At 38.9% G+C, this 17,184-nt stretch overlaps 3 protein-coding genes across 6 annotated transcripts; 1 reads left to right on the forward strand and 2 right to left on the reverse strand.

The window, feature by feature from the left end:
• The first annotated feature begins 1,094 nt into the window (after positions 1–1,094).
• On the forward strand, positions 1,095–7,477 carry chid1 (chitinase domain containing 1). 2 transcript variants are annotated; one of them, XM_027000958.3, is made up of 13 exons: positions 1,095–1,251; positions 1,766–1,889; positions 2,125–2,274; positions 2,590–2,722; positions 2,811–2,855; positions 2,984–3,090; positions 3,262–3,323; positions 3,492–3,584; positions 3,695–3,796; positions 6,059–6,211; positions 6,426–6,506; positions 7,107–7,149; positions 7,247–7,477. In XM_027000958.3, exons 2-13 carry the CDS (start codon positions 1,782–1,784, stop codon positions 7,343–7,345), a joined length of 1,176 nt encoding a protein of 391 aa, XP_026856759.1. In that variant the 5' UTR covers positions 1,095–1,251; positions 1,766–1,781; the 3' UTR covers positions 7,346–7,477. The 2 variants fall into 2 exon arrangements, with proteins under 2 accessions (XP_026856759.1, XP_081568290.1); XM_081712164.1 differs by lacking the exons at positions 3,492–3,584; positions 3,695–3,796.
• A 162-nt stretch (positions 7,478–7,639) lies between these two features.
• gatd1 (glutamine amidotransferase class 1 domain containing 1) lies at positions 7,640–10,162 on the reverse strand. The gene is made up of 7 exons (XM_027000957.3): positions 10,022–10,162; positions 9,843–9,919; positions 9,618–9,723; positions 9,315–9,422; positions 9,061–9,152; positions 8,840–8,933; positions 7,640–8,724 (listed from the first exon to the last, which is right to left on the reverse strand). Exons 1-7 carry the CDS (start codon positions 10,068–10,070, stop codon positions 8,609–8,611), a joined length of 642 nt encoding a protein of 213 aa, XP_026856758.1. The 5' UTR covers positions 10,071–10,162; the 3' UTR covers positions 7,640–8,608.
• Positions 10,163–10,399: 237 nt separating this feature from the next.
• On the reverse strand, positions 10,400–17,180 carry cd151 (CD151 molecule). Of its 3 annotated transcripts, XM_027000959.3 has the most exons (9): positions 17,034–17,179; positions 15,456–15,540; positions 15,058–15,249; positions 13,796–13,870; positions 13,328–13,348; positions 12,808–12,912; positions 12,344–12,499; positions 11,055–11,141; positions 10,400–10,956 (listed from the first exon to the last, which is right to left on the reverse strand). In XM_027000959.3, exons 2-9 carry the CDS (start codon positions 15,537–15,539, stop codon positions 10,897–10,899), a joined length of 780 nt encoding a protein of 259 aa, XP_026856760.1. In that variant the 5' UTR covers position 15,540; positions 17,034–17,179; the 3' UTR covers positions 10,400–10,896. The 3 variants fall into 3 exon arrangements, with proteins under 3 accessions (XP_026856760.1, XP_026856762.1, XP_026856761.1); XM_027000961.3 differs by lacking the exon at positions 13,796–13,870 and having other exon boundaries at positions 17,034–17,180; XM_027000960.3 differs by lacking the exon at positions 13,328–13,348 and having other exon boundaries at positions 17,034–17,180.
• Positions 17,181–17,184: the final 4 nt, after the last annotated feature.

A 17,184-nucleotide genomic window follows, 5' to 3' on the forward strand; every position in this document is an offset into this window, starting at 1 on the left:
GTTTTAAATGATCTATTTTTTTCTTTTAAGTCACATGGATTTAGTACACAAGAATGAAACATTTGAAAGATTCTAGATTCAATAATAATCACATCAGTCACTGTTCATGAGATAAATTTAGGCTATTCAGCTGAATAATTATTCATGTTGAGGTCTTATATTTATGTGTCCATGTTCATTCTGAATTCAGAAATGTCCATTGCATCCCAACACAGCCTGGTCATCCATCTACTAAAGAGTGTGATATGTCTACAGCTTATTTGATAGTACTTTTGCTTTCCCCTGTTTTAAGAAAAGTAACTGTGACCAAATATGGGACACAATTTATACCTCGCAGGTTTAATGTGAGAAAAAAAAGTTAAAACATAGAAATATAACCTACCCAATTTAAGATATAAACTTTTATGTTTTAATACTGTCATCCCATGGGAAATGGGTAGTTAGTGTACATTTAGATTCTCACGTTCCGTGAAGGAGTGGAGGGGCTGTCTGACGCTTAAATTAGTGTATGGTAAAATATGTCCTCGCTACCATGTCAGGTAAAAATGCAATATGATTATGGCATAATAACGTTGATACTGCAAGCGTGGCTCCCTAATTTTCACTGTGAAGAGAAAATATGAAATCATATTAAATATTAAAATATTAAATATTAAATTTGCTTTTAGTTTAATTACAATATTTTTGGTTGTTGGTTTTTTTGTTTTTTTGTTTTTTTTTTTACAAATGCTGAGCTATAGATTAACAGCCATCTAGGCTGAAATATTTCTACAAACGTAAGTGATTCATGGATTCCTGTATTGTTTGTTTAATGTTACGTTTCCCGCTTTGTTATTTATATGTAAAAAAATCTAAAAATAGGCTCATCAAATATTTTGCGATGTAACATCTATGAGCTGGTATCCTACCTGCTGTGCCCTCTTAATTGTGTTACATTTTATTGGGTTTGGGTGCTACCTGACCCGAGATTTTTTTAAATATATACATATAAATGGCAAACTTCAATTCAGCTGTTTAGTTTGACGTGGATCAAACTTGACATAGTAGGGCATGTCAAGGTCACGTGATTCTGTATGCTCGGCCCCTCCCCCGCTGACGGTGCGTCGTTAGCCATTGGTAGCTAACCTAACTAGCTAGGTGGCTAGCTAACTGCTACTGTGCAGGGTATCATTGAGATGGTGCGCTGTGTTCTGAAGATCGGCGTTGTTTTTCTGTTAAACAGTTCAATTTTCAAAACATAGAAAGATTAGGGTAAGTAAACATGTCTTCTGTTTCACCGCATATAACAACATTCGACGTGTGTCAATGTTATCCAAGCTAATATTAGCTGCACTCTTGGCAAATCATTTTTCCGTAGTTGTACTAGGGTATCCTAGGTGGCCAGCTACCTAACGCTAGTTAGCTGAAACTGGCACATACAGTTGATTATTTTTTAAAAAGCATGATTTGTCGCTTAGTGTTACAGCAAAACTTTTTTTTTTTTTTAATCTGAAGTTTCGTTGAATGTAGAGCAAATTTAAACCCATAGATTTGTAGCTGACAATGACATATAACTGCTAAATTTGAGGTAAAGAGGTAGGAATAGCTAGCGCAGCTATCCTAACTTGCAAAACCTGCAAAATGTTGGACATCGAGAGACGGGTGACAAAAGAAGAGTAACTACCATGCCATAGATCGCTGGGAGTACAGGACTTTGCTGACTGTCTGAAGAAATTCTGTGTATTACAGCTTTACCAATGTACTAAAAATCTAATTTCCCCCGCAGAGACGAACAGATTGAAATGAGAGTTATTCTGATATTTCTTTACATCCTTATATCGGTCCCTGTGATCAGAGGCACCCTCTCAAAAACAGATGCCAAAAAGTCTAAAAAAGTGCAGGAGGCTGAGGTAAGGGTATAGCCCACTTAGCTGATATACCTTTTAAATATCTGAAATTCTGTGTGGTTGCTTTAACTTTTTGTTCAAAATAGTCTTTTAAATTTCTTTAAAATGCGTTGGACATACTTTATGTGACGGTAATATTAGGAGACCGTAATAATTAGTTAGCAGTCATTTAATGAGTGTCACTAGACATTGGCACTTGCTGTGGCTTTTTTCCATACTGTCTATGTGGGTGTCTCAGACAGCAGTAGCTGAGCAGCCAGTGCAGGAGCGTGGTCTGGTAGTGACAGATCCCCAGTGGAGGGATATAGTGAGAGAAGAGAAGAGATACTGCCCTCACACCATATCAACACGTCACTTCCAAGGAGCAGTGCTGGGTTACATCACACCAGTGAGTTCTCCCACACTGTTGGGTCTTTTCTATATTTTTTTTGTTTCAGGAATATCAGTAAGATGAGGATAATGATGTGTATCTTAAGGCCCATATTTCAAATAGTTGAAAATGGAACCATACAAGTTTGTGCTGTTTTTCTTCTGCATTGGAAGCATTATGTTTGTAAAAGATATTTAAGTAGTGTTTTATTTCAGTAATTGTCTGTTGGTTCAATGGAGATATAGAGATTTGTTCATTTTGTCTTCATTCATCCTTTTATGACTTTCCTCTATGAATCTTGTCTTTTTGTCTTTTATTCCCTGTCTTCTTCAGTGGAACTCTCATGGGTATGACATTGCAAAGCTGTTTGGGCCTAAGCTAACCTCAGTATCTCCTGTATGGCTCCAGCTCAGACGCAGGGGGCCAGAGAGCTTCCATATTACTGGCTTGCATGACAATGATTCTGGTGGGTGCGGCCTATCCATTTTCCCCCCAGGCCTGTCCTCCATACCAGTATCTCATGATTTTTAATTAATCTGAAGTTTCTTTTAAAGGGTGGGTTAAAGCTGTGAGGAAAGCAAACAGGAAAAATAAAATAAGTGAGTATTTTCTCCATTTTACATTATAGAATTTTGGCCTGTAACTCCCTGGATTTATAAATAATTCATAAATGTGAGTAATACTTACTAGTCTCTATCCTGTTTAACCCTCATACTGTTTTCTGCAGTACCTCGGTTGTTATTTGATGGTTGGTCCTATCAAGACTTTATGAGTGTGCTGGACAGTGAGGATGAGATTGAAGAAATTGGAAGAGAGATTGTTGAGGTGGCAAAGGTACAGTGGAGCTTCCCAATGTTTTTGGGATAAACAATTAACTGAAGGATCTCTTTATAAAGCTGGATCCAAGTTGGATAGTTCTTGCAATTTAGTTTATACCCATGTACAGTACTTGGTGGTATAATCCGGCACTGCATTTTAAAGTTATTCTGTTGTGTTGCATTTTAGGCTGAAGGATTTGATGGCTATACTCTGGAGCTTTGGAGTCAGCTTGGAGGAAACAAGAGAAAGTCAGTCTGTGTGATTGTGTGTGTGAGACTTGACGAAAGTAAATGAATGCATTAAAACATCGCTGAACAAGTAATACCTGTTAAAGCAGCTGGAGGTGTGTCAGAGGTCCTCTACACTGAACACACTGCTGAGTTTGTGGGTTTATGAGTCATCGTTGTGTGATGCAGAGAACTGGTGCACCTGGTCACACACCTGTGTAAATTCCTAAAGGCTGGGAAACTTACCTGTGTTCTCGTCATTCCTCCAGCTGTCAGTCCTGGGTAAACGACACCTCACATGATCACTCACTAATCCTACATCTTATACTTTTTATGGTCTTTGTTGCTGCATATTTGTGTCTGTTCATAATTAAACTCTGTTTTGTGTTTAGGACAACCCAGCCAGGGATGTTTGGACAGGAGGACTTTGAGAAGTTGGCCCCCTATGTGGATGCATTTAGTTTAATGACTTACGATTACTCTGGCCCTGGCAGGTTAGGCATGCAATATAGAAGGAATCACAGAAAGTTCTCATATCTTTTTACTTATTCACATTGAAGTGCTTCACAAAGTTCTCACATTCTTTGAGACTTAAGTGCTTTGAATACTTCTTGCAAAATGACATTAGTGAGGGTTGTGCCATGCCAAAAGTGCATTCCCAAGCTTACATACTATTGGCAGGTTCATTTTGCCTGTCAACCAGTTACAGGATTTGTTGCATAGTGCTTTTATCCATGTTCTGAGTTCAGTCAGCTGCCATGTGCACAAAATGGTGAACAAATCCTCCATATGACATCCGTGATTGGTTGTTTTCTCCATAATTACATCATATTCTTTGCTGAAGCCAAGCAAACATTGCCTCTGTACAGTCATAGCCAACAGTTGAGACTGACAAATTGTTTTTTATTGCCTGTTTTTTTTTTTTTTTCCCCAGATGTTTATATGGTATAGTGAAGTATAATTATAAGCATTTTATAAGTTTAAATTTTTATTGACAATTACATCCAGTTTAAGCAAAGACTATTTACAGTGTTGGCCCTTTTTTAAGACTTCTGCAATTCACCTTGGCATGCTGGATATCAGCTTCTGGGCAAAATCTTGACTGATGGCAATGCATTCTTGCCTAATCAGTGCTTGGAGTTTATCACAGTTCCTGTCCACCCTCTTTTTGAGGATTGACCACAGGTTCTCAATGGGCTTGAGATCTGGGGGGTTTCATGGCCATGCATAGCAAATTCAGTGTTTTGTACACTGAGCTGCTTGGTTATCACAATTACCTTGTGACATGCTGCTCCGTCAAGCTGGAAAAAGCATTGTTCATCACCAAATTGCTCCTGGATCGCTGGGAGAAATTGCTCTTGGAGGATGTTTTGATACCCTTCCTTATTCATGGAAGTGATCTTAGGCAAAATTGAGCAAACCCACACATGAATGGTCTCAGGATGCCTTACTGTTGGCATGACACAGGACTTATGGTAGCACTCACCTTTTCTTCTCCGGGCAATCACTTGTCCAGATATCCAAAACAGTCTGAAGGGGGCTTCATCAGAGAAAATAGTCTTCTGCAATCCAGTCCCTATAGTTCCTGCAGAATGTCAGTCTGTCCTTGATGTTTTTCTTGGAGAGAGGTGGCTTCTTTGCTGCCCTTCTTGCCCCTAAACCATCCTCTAAAAGCCTTGGTCTCACTGCACCCACACCTGCCTTCTGCCATTCCTTAGCAAGCTCTGCACTAGTGGTGACCTGATCCCGTAACTGCATTCTCTTTTAGGAGACAGCCCTGGCAGTTGCTTGAATTTCTTGGGCACCCTAAGCCTTCTTCACTGCAATTGAACCTCTCTCCTTAAAGTTGTTGATGATTCGATAAATTGTTGATTTAGGTGCTATCTTACAAGCAGCAATGTCTTTCCCTGTGCCCTTTTGATGCAATGCAGTGATGACTGCACATGTTTCCTTGGAGGTAACCATGGTGAACAGAAGAAAATTTCAAGCACCACCACCCTTTTAAAGCAAACAGTCTGCTCTCCTAATCAGCATGGCAGAGTGATATCAGCTTCCTTGTCCTCATTAACACTTTCTCCTGAGCCAACGAGATCATCACTGAAATGGTTAGCAGGCCATTTTCTAAGCAGGGCTGAAATGCAGTGACTGGAATGTAGTAACTTTTGTGATTAAGTTCAATTTCATGGCAAGGAATGACTTTTTGCAATTAATTGCAATTCATCTGCTCACTCTTCACAATCTAGAGTTAAGGCAAATTGCCACCATAAAAACAGAAGCAGCAAACTTTGTGAAAACCAAAATTTGTGCTAGTCTCAAAACCTTTGGCCATGACTGTAAGTTGTATGCTGCCTTTATAGTCTGGATCTAGTTACTTGTGCTAGTACGTGAAATCTCACCAGCTTGCTAAAAGATGAATGGTTACAAATATAAAGATGTATTGCTGCATCTCTGTTTGGAAGCAGGAAGTAAAAGGAGGAATGTAGGATGATTTTAGAACATAAATGTCTGGCATGTTGATCTGCTCTCTCAGAGCAGTGTTTATACAGGCTCTCTGGCTACTTCATGACTTCATCTGTTGAAAGGGAGCCGTTCTTTATTTGAAATCCAACTGTTATGTTTGTGTGTGTGTATACATATGTCAACGCACAACTGGTCATGTGAAATGAGCTATCTTTACTCGTAACTTAGATTTTTTTTTCCAAACCTTGATCTGTAAAGTATCATCTTCAACTTCAGGTTTGTTGTGTGTGCTGTAGGCAAGGCCCCAGTTCACCACTGCCCTGGGTGCGAGAGTGTGTGCTGCAGCTTGCTCCACAGAGCCAGTGGAGACACAAGATCCTGCTGGGCTTGAACTTGTATGGCCTGGACTTCTCCAGCAACGGGGGGGCTGAGCCCCTCCTAGGGGGCAGGTATGACTTAAGAAATATCAGAATACTTAAAATTCTTGTATACATGTAGAATGCCTGAATTTGTATACTCATGCTGCTTATGGTGGTATGAAAGTTTCAGAATAAATGCTGTCCATGTGTAATTACAGTGTTTTTATGGCATTGCAGATGCCATGTTTTCATGACGGCCGTCTTTGACACTGTGCATCTTTCTCCCTGTCTTTGTCTTTTGTAGGTACATTGATCTGTTGAAGGAGGTCAAACCAAAGATACTGTGGGATGAGTATGCAGGAGAGAACTATTTCAGTTACAGAAGGTTTGCCATGTGCCCCACATGCACCCGCACACGACATGTTTCATAAAACGCACAGCAAAAGGGCCAGTCCAGTCACAAGACCTTAGTCATCATCTTTAGGTCTAGTATTTGACTCCAGCATTTCTTTAGCAGCACCTTAAGTTCAATCAGCTTGACGCATAGTAGGCTGCAGTTGCAAAAAAAAAAAAAAAGTTTTCTATAATTGCTCAACATACTTCGGCATATAATTTTAGACCATTAATCAACTATTTTATTTCCGTTCACTGATATGCCTGGTAGTGGTCAGTTGATTAATAGGGCTGAGTAAAGGCCATTTTGAGATAATCAGCTTTGGCTGTGGTGTTTCTATTTTTATATATATATCCACAAAATTTAGTTTTAGTGCAGTTTTAGTCCAGTGCAGATCTACTTAAGCCACAGAGATATTGCAGACTAGAAGTGTCAAATACATGTTCATTTATGTTAAGCAATTTTGTCTCTCATTTGTTTTATCATCATTATTACTACTACTACTAATTAATAATAATAATAATAATAATAATAATAATAATATTATTATAACTCTTAATTGTAATGCTGCTTGTTGCTTCTTTGTTTTAGGAGTAATGCAGTGAAACATGTAGTCTATTACCCAACTTTGAAGGTAAAGCTGTATGTTTTTTTTTTGTTTGTTTGTTTTAATAGCTGATATACATTTCTCATAAATATCACTCACAGGTATGCTCATCCTCTCTTTCTAGTCTCTTCAGTTAAGAATTGCACTGGCAGCAGAACTTGGAACAGGAATTTCTATGTGGGAACTCGGTCAAGGCTTGGACTATTTCTATGACCTTCTGTGAACTGGACTGGGACCATTAACACACGTGTACCACATCCAAAATGTAACATCTGTTCAAACACTGATGTGTACAGTACATTGTTATTTATGACAATGCCAATGCTGAGCATGACAATAAAATTATTTTTATTAATTCTGGTTTATCCAGAATATTCTGAAAGCTACTTGTGTAAACATTACCACTAATGTAAACATTACTATATATTCATCCAAGTATAAATTTATATTCATACTTTACATGTATAAGCATATATTCCTAAACATTTGACTTAATCAGCACACTTTGTCTAGTGTATATGAGAAATGGAAAGTTTTATTGACATTTTTTTCCACAGACTCGCCTTATATGTATTGTAAAAGGTGCAATGATTACAGGTTCTGTTTTACATTTCAAAGCAAGAGCCCATTATCAGTCACCACTTTTGGTCTTATTGTGAGAGTTGCAGAGTAGTAGTAACAGTACCCTGACAGTCAGTCAGTAATGTTCATAGAAATCTAAGGGTGAATAGGAGCTTGTGTGTAACATGCAGCTGTTTTGCACTCTGCATTAAATCTAGCACAAGCTGGTGAAGGGGAGTGGGGGATAAGATGCCTATATTTCTGGAAAAATCATGTAATCTCTTCTGAGATACTAATGAAAAGTAATTTCTTAATTCTTATGTTTGTTAATAAGACGAGTACAATACTTCCAAAATCAGCAATCTGAAGATGGAAACAATCACTTTTTAAGGCCACAGAACTGTACATTCACTGGTATACAATGTACACTTAGATGTACTCCACCATGAAACAAAGGTTGACCCAGAAAACAAGTGTTCATGATTTTACACTTGTACCAAATCTGGCTGGTATACTAGGAAAGAATCAGCAATTCACATTCTGTTTCTGGGAATCTACAGTAAAATTATAAGGCTACTGTTAGCAGTAGTAATAGACATCAATGATCACAACTGTCACAGAATTGCTTTGCAGTTTTTTTTTAACTGAAAATTGAGTCCAAAAAGCCCCAGACCCAAACATTTAATGGAAAAGTGTATACTTATTTTACATTAGATTTGTTGATGAAAAATACTCTGTAATGGCAATGTATCCAGGTGGAATACAAAAGACATGATTACTCATCACTTGCTGCATTTACAGCTTAAATCATGCAATTACATATCGGGCCCACCTTTTCCCATCAATTAGCATTGTCCTCTCTTTGTTTTATCCCAGATGTTCAACTGGCCATGAACAAAGGTACTGTGTAGGCAAATGAGAGGTTTTACTTGCCATTACATAGGAGGATCAGGTTATTAACTGCCGCTGTAGTGGACTGAGTATTCTGACCAGTCACTAGATGGCGATCTAGGACCACATGTAATGCATCTTCTTGGCTGGCTGCAAAAGATTTTAAAACATTTCATGTCAGAATGGGAAAACATTGGTTTTTTTTGTACATTTATTTTGTTGCACAATGAGATGCCATGTATCAGATTGGATTCTATATGTTCACCTGTGTACGATCCTCCATTGTCTTTCACAAAGTCTTCTACAATCAGAGGAAGGTTGGCAAAATCTGGGAAACGCACCAGCTCAAACACTGAGGGCTTAAAAAACATGAGGTACAGTAAATAAGGACCATAAATTCGGAATGAATTATGAAACAAAACGGGCATTTTTGACAATTCACCAACTTATTTAGTGACAATTAATTGACAGATTATTGACACTCACTCCAGTTAGGCTGTATCCTCTAAATATCCATTTCTGTGATTCTATGGCACAAAAGAGTGCAGACACACCTTGTCCCACAGCACACACAGGCTCTGGAAAACCCATCCACCCAAACACACACAGAGTGATCACTTCTATCTACATGAGCAAACATCCAAAATAATCATATCTTTACTCATAAAGTCAAGATATTGAAGTGTGAATGCCACAGAAGCCACTAAGACCATTCAGATACTGTATTATACAGCTCTTACTCTTCTGAGAAGTGAAATGCGTGAGGATGCGTGCCAGGGAGCCACTGTGAGCGAGGTCATTCAAAGCTCCTGGGCAGTCTGGAATCAGCAGAGCCTGGTAACGTGCGCCTGCAATACATGAATCAGTGCCTGTGTAACTTTGGCCAATGCAACCTATAGCACTCTGTATTAAAACATCACAATACATTGTGATAATGTCTAATTGTTATCATCAGTGGAAATAGAAAGGGAGAGTATGAACACACCATTGTTGCTAAAATAAAAATCTAATAAATGGCATAAAAGTCATGTCAATAGTTTGACCATCAATGGATTCCAGTTTGGCAGGAGTGGCAAAGGACTTGACGCTGAAGTCCTGAACCCATCGAGCAGAGCTTTCATCAACCCCGGCGAAGTCAATAGGTTTCCCCTGTGGTATAAGAGTGCAAGATATAAGTTGTCTTGTACTGACTGCTGAATCAAGTACATTTAGTGCAATGTAGTTACAGCTGGAGTTAAAGTAATTAGGTTAACCAGCCCATTTCTCACCCCTGGTGTAGCTGTCTGGAGGTTGAAAACTGGACTACAGACAGAGAAAGATTGCTGGAACGACCGAACCGAAACTCCTAATAGCGGGAAAATAATGAAATTACGCAAGTACTATCCAAGTTTGACAAGATGTACTTTGACATGTTACTATATTAAAATGTTAACAAGCAGAGTCTTACCTTGAGGTGCTGCACTTGCAACAATAAGGCATGTAGGTTTAGACGTCATTGTTCTGTTTCCACTAAGAATATCCAAGTCCACAGTGTTAAACCTAGCTAGCTAGCTAGCTAGCTTCTTAAGTCAAATAACAGGGATGGCAATATAAAAGGCTACACAAAATCAGAAACACATTCACAGAACAAACAAAATTGCAAGATACAAGCCTAAAAGGAACAAGAACTTTTATTCATAGAGTTTAGAAATGTAAGGCAGGTTCCCTTTATTGTTATTGTTCCGTCAACTAAAAGATTCCTTCTCGACCTCGTCGTACATGTAGTTCCGCATACAGATGCAACACGGGGTCTCTCTCTCTCTCTCTCTCTCTCTCTCTCTCTCTCTCTCTCTCTCTCTCTCTCTCTCTCTCTCTCTCTCTCTCTCTCTCTCTCTCTCTCTCTCTCTCTCTCTCTCTCTCTCTCTCTCTCTCTCTCTCTCTCTCTCTCTCGTTAACTAAGTGGTAATAAATACCAGCTAAGGGACGTTTTACTGGCACTTACAAGTACTGTGATCATACCAAATGTGGTCTATTATTTAAAAATAATCAAAAAAGCATATTAAAACATAATAATGCTGTAACTGTAAACACTGCAAAATGCAGTTTTTTTTTTTAAATTTATCTTAATTGTTTAGTTGAATATTTAGTCTCTCTCTCTCTCTCTCTCTCTCGGCAACACGGGGTCTGTCTGTCTGTCTCTCTCTCTCTCTCTCTCTCTCTCTCTCTGTACACAACTGTATTTACATTGCATAGCAGCACAAATCAATAATGGTAATAATAAAGGCCAACATAAAACAGCAAAGCGTGTGTGCAGTTTTGGTGTTCGAGTGCAGCACACATGGGTCAGTAAGGTTCCTCCCTTAAACGTCCATGTAGACAGCAGGTGAAGATCATTCCCAAAATCTTAAAAGAGAAGTGACAAAAATAACATAAAGATTTGGAACATCTGAAGAGTGGGGAAAACTGATATTCTTGAAGAACATCATATGAAGGGCTCTTACCTGAAGGCATGCAATTCCGATGCCCACTGCACCTAATATCTGCAAGTGCTGCAGGATAAATTCCTCTAATTTAGAGATGCAGCCACCCTGAGAGCAGAAAAAATGTTTCTCAGAGATTTTCCTTTACAATCATAATTAAATACGAAATGTTTTGAGTTTAGGTTCAGAAATGACTAATAAAATTTAGAAGGTTTGGAGAGAACATTTAGATGGTTGAAAGATAACATTTGGATAGTTTAGAGGGAACATTTATCAGAATAATTTGGGGCATTGCCATCTTTCACTGCTCCAGCCTTGTCAGGGTTTACTCCAATTCACCATTAATCCAATTCACCATTAATCTTAACCACCAATGAAAATCCTCCCATCCTATTCACCATTCATCCTAACTACCAATGAAAATCTTCCTATTCACCCTTCCAAACTGAGGAATTCCTCTCAGCATGGAGATGGAAGATGAAGGACAGCCATCCCCACACCCTGAGATGTCTTCAATACAACCTGTGGATACTGTTTGTGAGGACATAATAACTGAGTCGAGCCAAACGTGGCTGTCAGAGGCAAGAAAGCAAGGCATCCTGTGGCATTAAGTGTTGTGGAGAGAAGAGAAGACACTGGATGCCAAATAGACACCATAGAATTCAGTATAAGCAAAGGGATTCACGCATCTGCCTTTAAATGAATGGTCCTTACTTGATTGTAATTAAGGTGGCCTTTTTCTATAGGCAATGTGTTGTTTTGTTTTCCACAGTATCAAGGCTCCCTATTGTTTTGTCACAGCATAGAATTTTGACATATAAGAATACTATAATAAATGGTTTTTTTAGATTGGTGTGTACAGGACAATAAATAAATAGGCCCTTTGGCACAAATGGTATAGTATTGTGGGAATACTTTTACTGTTTTGGTAACCCGACTTAAGGTTTTGGTAATGCAGACAGCATTTAGAGAAATGCATCCAAGTGACTGCGTAAAAACTAAGAATGAACAATTTTGTTTTGTTCTATTCAATCAGTCCCATTTTTTTTAAATTAATGCTACCTAAAATGTATCTTTACTTTTTTTACTATCTAGGATGAGTTGAAAGAATTCAACAAAGAGCTACGTTATTTTCTAGTTACTCGAGAGGCATTTTGTTCACAGAAAAGTGTGGTAGTAAAATATGTTTGAATTAGGTAACTTGGTCAGAGAATCTTTCAGAAAAAACCCTCTTCATAAATCACATTAGACATGTCTAACAATAATGGATACTACTGTTGCTAAATGAACTGCATGAGTGTAAGCCAGACCTCTACTTTGTAGATGTTGGATGGGTGGTCTCTCACTCCGCAGCGATCAGTAGGGGTCTTGCAGCAGCTGTCAGGCACCAGCCGGCCGTAGGCCAACTCGTCAGCCCAGGTTCCCTGCAGCCAGTCTGCTGAGCTGTTGCTTCCACAGCACTTCAGCTGCCTCACAGAGTGCGGGAAAACAGCCGACATTCAGTCTCACTTTGACAACACCCAGAGGTGAAAAACCAAAAACATTATACTAACATTTAGTACATTTGAAAGAGTCTCATTTAAAGAGCCAAAAGGTTGTCTCATAATTCAGTCCCAGAGGCACATGCACACATTTCCTTTGTCCACAGCTACACATCCACACAATATCATACCGCACAATACCACTGTTTGGCATTTATCTCATGTCAATTTCCACTTATTGAATTCTATTGATTTTCTTTAGCTACTTTTGTGTGGGTTGCATAAACTCCTACATCCTGCTGGAGTTTGTCCACGGCTCTGGTGATGTGCTCGTGACCAGGCCTCTGGTACTTCTGTACCATGGTCTCTTTAAGATCAGCTCTCAGCTCCTCATCCAGCTGCAAACAAATGAGCAAAGCCAGAAATAATACGGTATGAACTCTATAAGCACTTGGGATATGAAAATTTCACCATGATAGGCAAAGATATGATATTTAGCTATATCTTAAATGTTACTTCAAAATGATACATACCAACTGATTATTTGTATATATAAATCACACTTCACATACTATTTATGTAAACTAGATCAATAAAATCAATGCATCAATTAGAACTAAGATATTGTTACCCCCAAGTAATAATAGTTTTTATATTATACATAGACATATCATAGATTCTATATTTATTTCAAATTTAGCTTAAACAAGGTTGAAATGAAAACTATGCTGTAGTTGGAGACATTGGAGAGTGTGAGTATAGTGTGACTCAAAGGAGGAAAGAACACCATATGACAGTGTGGTAATAGTTTACCTTGTAGCAGAAAGGGAAACACTGGAGCGAGAAGAAGTGGGGGAGGAAGAGAGAAAGGGTTCGTAAACAGAGAAAATCAACAGAAGGCATGCAGTGATGTGCACAGCTATCAGAAGAGGGTTTGGTTCCAGCGGGAAATCACAAATGTCAACTCATCATGCCTGCTAAAATGGTTCAAACTTGTACTATTTACAGTGCATGTTAAAAGGTGTATTTAAATAAACATTTATGCAGCGTTAGTGGACAATGCCGATTATTCAAAGTTTATGCATGCCATTACATGCGCCTAGAAGATTTTTAGATGAAACGTTTAGAAGAAAAATAAGGGCAGATATTCAGAAACCTCAGGGAAAAAATGACACTGAACATAAAATGAAGTAGTTTTAAGGAAAGACAAACAGAGAGTGTCTCCTGTCTGGAGATCTTACTGAATCAATCTATAAAATTACATGGGCAGTCCACCTTTACCTCTTGATAATACACATAGGCCAAAACTCCAGCAGTGATCTCCAGCAGGAATATTAATAGCAGCAGAACAAAGAACTAAAGAAGAAATTTCAGAAAATAAAAGAATTAGAAAAAAAGATTCAATGTTTAAATAATGGGTAATAGTATGTTTAAGCACGCTATATGACAGATCTTATGTAGTAAAAATGTGTGTGTGTGTGTGTGTGTGTGTGTGTATGTATATATATATATACTACCCAATCACTTATATATAAGTGATTGGGTAGTTACAGGATACAGTTCACAGGATTGACCTTCTCATTAACATCAATATTTGTGCTCATATTCTGTCTCTACTTCCTTAACTTCCCTACAACTCCATTCCTTGTACTCTCTCAATCCCTTTCCATCCATTCCGTTAACCAAGCCCCCCCCCCATGCCCATCATTCCACAGCTGTGACTCAGTTGCCCACTCGGTGGTCTTTAAAGACACACCGTACTTTATTTAAATCACATATGTTTACAGCACCATGATCCCCCACTTATTCCATGTAGCCCATATACGATCTCGTATACAGACTACCAGTGGCCCATTAACGTTTGCAGGTAGGAAAGACATACTGACTTCTGAACACCTATTCCACGTCTCATACTAAAACATTCCATTTAAATTTGGGATAGTCCTGGACATGTAATAATATTGCTGTATATTATTAAAGGCAGTGTTATGGCAACTCAGCTAAAAAAAAAAAGTCAGAGCTATTTTTTGGATAAAGTCTATCACACCCTTTCAACCCACACACCGTTGTTTGAACTTCCTTCCCATACAGCTAGTAATGAGTTTCTAAATATATGCTGGAGACTATAAGAAAGTGGTAATTGAACAGAACTTGTTGTGTTTGCCACCATGGAAGCTTGTATGGTAGTAGCCTTTAAGACACACATAAGCGGTCTGAGTAATTTGATAAACATACAGATTAATAACATCTATAGGCCAAGAACCCCCCCCCCCCTCCCATTTTCTCCCAATTTTAGTTGTTATGCCAATTCCCACCCATCAGCTAGCTAACTAACCCCTATCTTATGACAATGACCAGCCCTGGAGGGCTCAGGCAAGCACATGCTGCCTCTGAGATGCATTAATCATCAGAGCTCAAATCATCCGAGCATCATCAGAGCTCGAACCAGTGAACTCTTGATCACAAGGGCGAATGCTAAAGACAAGAACTTTTAATGTTGTTACTATGTGGGCATAAGTGACCATGTTCTGTTCTTTACTCACCACTATCAGAAGTGCTCTGCTCTCCTTAATGGCAGCGCAGCAGCCTAGGACTCCAGTAAGAACCACGACGGCTCCTGCTGCAATCAGGATGTAAGCAGCAAACGAGTATGTACTGGAGGAGAGCAGGCTAATGTACTCACTCTTATCCACCAGAGTCCACAATCCCACAGCTATCACTGCACCCCCAGACAACTGGCAGAGACAGAAGGAAAGATCTGAGGCATAACGTGCATAATGTATTGTAGTTGTCATGATGACAGCAATAAGATTCTAAGCAATCTCAAACATGAATTCAACCTAAATTATAATGTATATGGCAACATGAGACATTTGTATAACAGCTTATTTAAGGCTACGGAAACACTGTGGGGGTTTTTTTTTGGCCAAGCCATACTGACCCAGAAAAGCAGGTTAAAGATGAAAAGCAGGTATTTGAGACAGACTGTCCCACAACTGGTTGTCCTTTCCTCGTCTGCCACCATCCTGAAGGAAGACAATTAAAACACACCAAGTGCTGCGGAATTTCATGCAGTTCTACAGCAGAACCTTCATACTTTTATACTTTAGCTTGCGCCTTACGTCATTATGATTTCCTGTCATCCTTACATTTAAAGAAAAATATGCACATCAAGATTCTGTATAGAAGAGGGGTGATTTATGAAAACAGAAAAGAGTGGAAGGTATGCAATATCTGTTACATGTTTTATTTGAAATCAGGGAATGCTGTTCTAGTTTGGGTAGACTTTCACAGAGTATCAAACTAGAAATGAGCATTTTGCTAAGTCAGATTTTGTGACGATAGTTGCAAACAGGCATCAAATCTGCATTCTCATGCTGCGATTCCTCATGACGCCTATACCAAAGTTCGTATGTGTGAGGGACAGACATAGATTTTTACTAGTCTTTAAGGCCCCGCAGGCAGGCAGCCAGAGACAGGCAGATATATCTGTCACTGTCTGAGTAACACTACCCTGCTGTCTCCACTGCAGTGGGGAAATGAAGTGAGTCCTACGATGTTCACGTAAACCACAGTGGATCAGTCACTTTACACCACCATGTTCACTGGTCCAGCTGTGTGTTATTTCACTTATGACATGCAGTTGTTCTCATAGAAAAGTCGAGTGAACTGAATGTTATTAGCTGTTATAGATGAAAATCGTATGTGAATTCACTTCATGTACTTCATGGAGTAATGTGATGATTAATAGTAGATACTATAGTGTCATAAAAATGTCAGCGAAAAAGCTGTGAAAGCGCATATATTGAACAAGCACTGAACTTGATTACGTTTAGCTCCACAGTAATTATTTTAGACCAAAGCTGTCTGATATAGAGCTACTTTACAGCAAACGGCACGCAGAAAATAACGCTTCTCAATAAACTTGATAAAACTGTATAGGTCAAATGGCACAATCCAGGTTTATTATGCAGGCCTAACATAGTAACATGCATCACCTATCCGTCATTAGATGGAAAAACAACACGACACCCTTTAATTTACTCTTTAGTGAACATTTTTATTTTATTTTACTTTTATTCCAGATATTCACAGCAGGAATAATGCATTCATATCAAGCACCGCAACAATTAAATAACGTTGTGCCTTTCAAGAGCTCTTTTAGGGGTTCTCAAATATTTTATGGACGCAATCAGTCCAAGCCGTCCCACACCTCACCATGTGTGGAATGCGTGCTATCTACCGTAATTCATTACAGATACGCGGAGCCTGTCTAATGTCCGCAAACATCCACAAGCGAACAACTGAATTCGAGAATAAGCAAATTGTTAAATTATACGATAGCGATTCTCATGTTCTTCGAAAACTAGAACACTGAGAGCGGAACGTGGTTAAAAGCATTTAAAAAATCTACAAATAAATATTCACTTTGTTCTCTTGACTCATACCTCGTACAGAAGGTCATTAGTTAATAAAAACAACGACAACAACAAAGGTTTTAAACAGAGCAGAAACTCACCTGCTGTTACAACAGATTTTAAGATAGAAAATGTTTTCGCTCCCCACTGCTGCGACGCTTTTCCCACAAAAGTAGTCCTTTCCCTACGGCCGTCTTCTATGGGTGCGCTCCGAGTGGGCACAGACAGGACGTAGGGGGCAACTGTGCATAG

The sequence above is a fragment of the Electrophorus electricus genome, chromosome 4 (genome assembly GCF_041902795.1).
Source record: "Electrophorus electricus isolate QZ-2024a chromosome 4, ASM4190279v1, whole genome shotgun sequence".
Lineage (NCBI taxonomy): Eukaryota > Metazoa > Chordata > Actinopteri > Gymnotiformes > Gymnotidae > Electrophorus > Electrophorus electricus.

Bases quoted from the DNA above. Each gene is read 5' to 3' on its own strand.
- chid1 (XM_027000958.3), top strand. From the start codon at position 1,782: ATGAGAGTTATTCTGATATTTCTTTACATCCTTATATCGGTCCCTGTG. The intron at 2,856-2,983 runs GTGAGTATTTTC...TGTTTTCTGCAG, and splicing joins AAACAGGAAAAATAAAATAA to TACCTCGGTTGTTATTTGAT. The intron at 3,091-3,261 runs GTACAGTGGAGC...GTTGCATTTTAG, and splicing joins AGATTGTTGAGGTGGCAAAG to GCTGAAGGATTTGATGGCTA.
- gatd1 (XM_027000957.3), bottom strand. From the start codon at position 10,070: ATGACGTCTAAACCTACATGCCTTATTGTTGCAAGTGCAGCACCTCAA. The intron at 9,920-10,021 runs GTAAGACTCTGC...TCCCGCTATTAG, and splicing joins TGCAAGTGCAGCACCTCAAG to GAGTTTCGGTTCGGTCGTTC. The intron at 9,724-9,842 runs GTGAGAAATGGG...CTTATACCACAG, and splicing joins TCCAGACAGCTACACCAGGG to GGGAAACCTATTGACTTCGC.
- cd151 (XM_027000959.3), bottom strand. From the start codon at position 15,539: ATGGTGGCAGACGAGGAAAGGACAACCAGTTGTGGGACAGTCTGTCTC. The intron at 12,913-13,327 runs GTAAACTATTAC...ATTTGTTTGCAG, and splicing joins GTTTCCCTTTCTGCTACAAG to CTGGATGAGGAGCTGAGAGC. The intron at 11,142-12,343 runs GTCTGGCTTACA...TTCTGCTCTCAG, and splicing joins CCAACATCTACAAAGTAGAG to GGTGGCTGCATCTCTAAATT.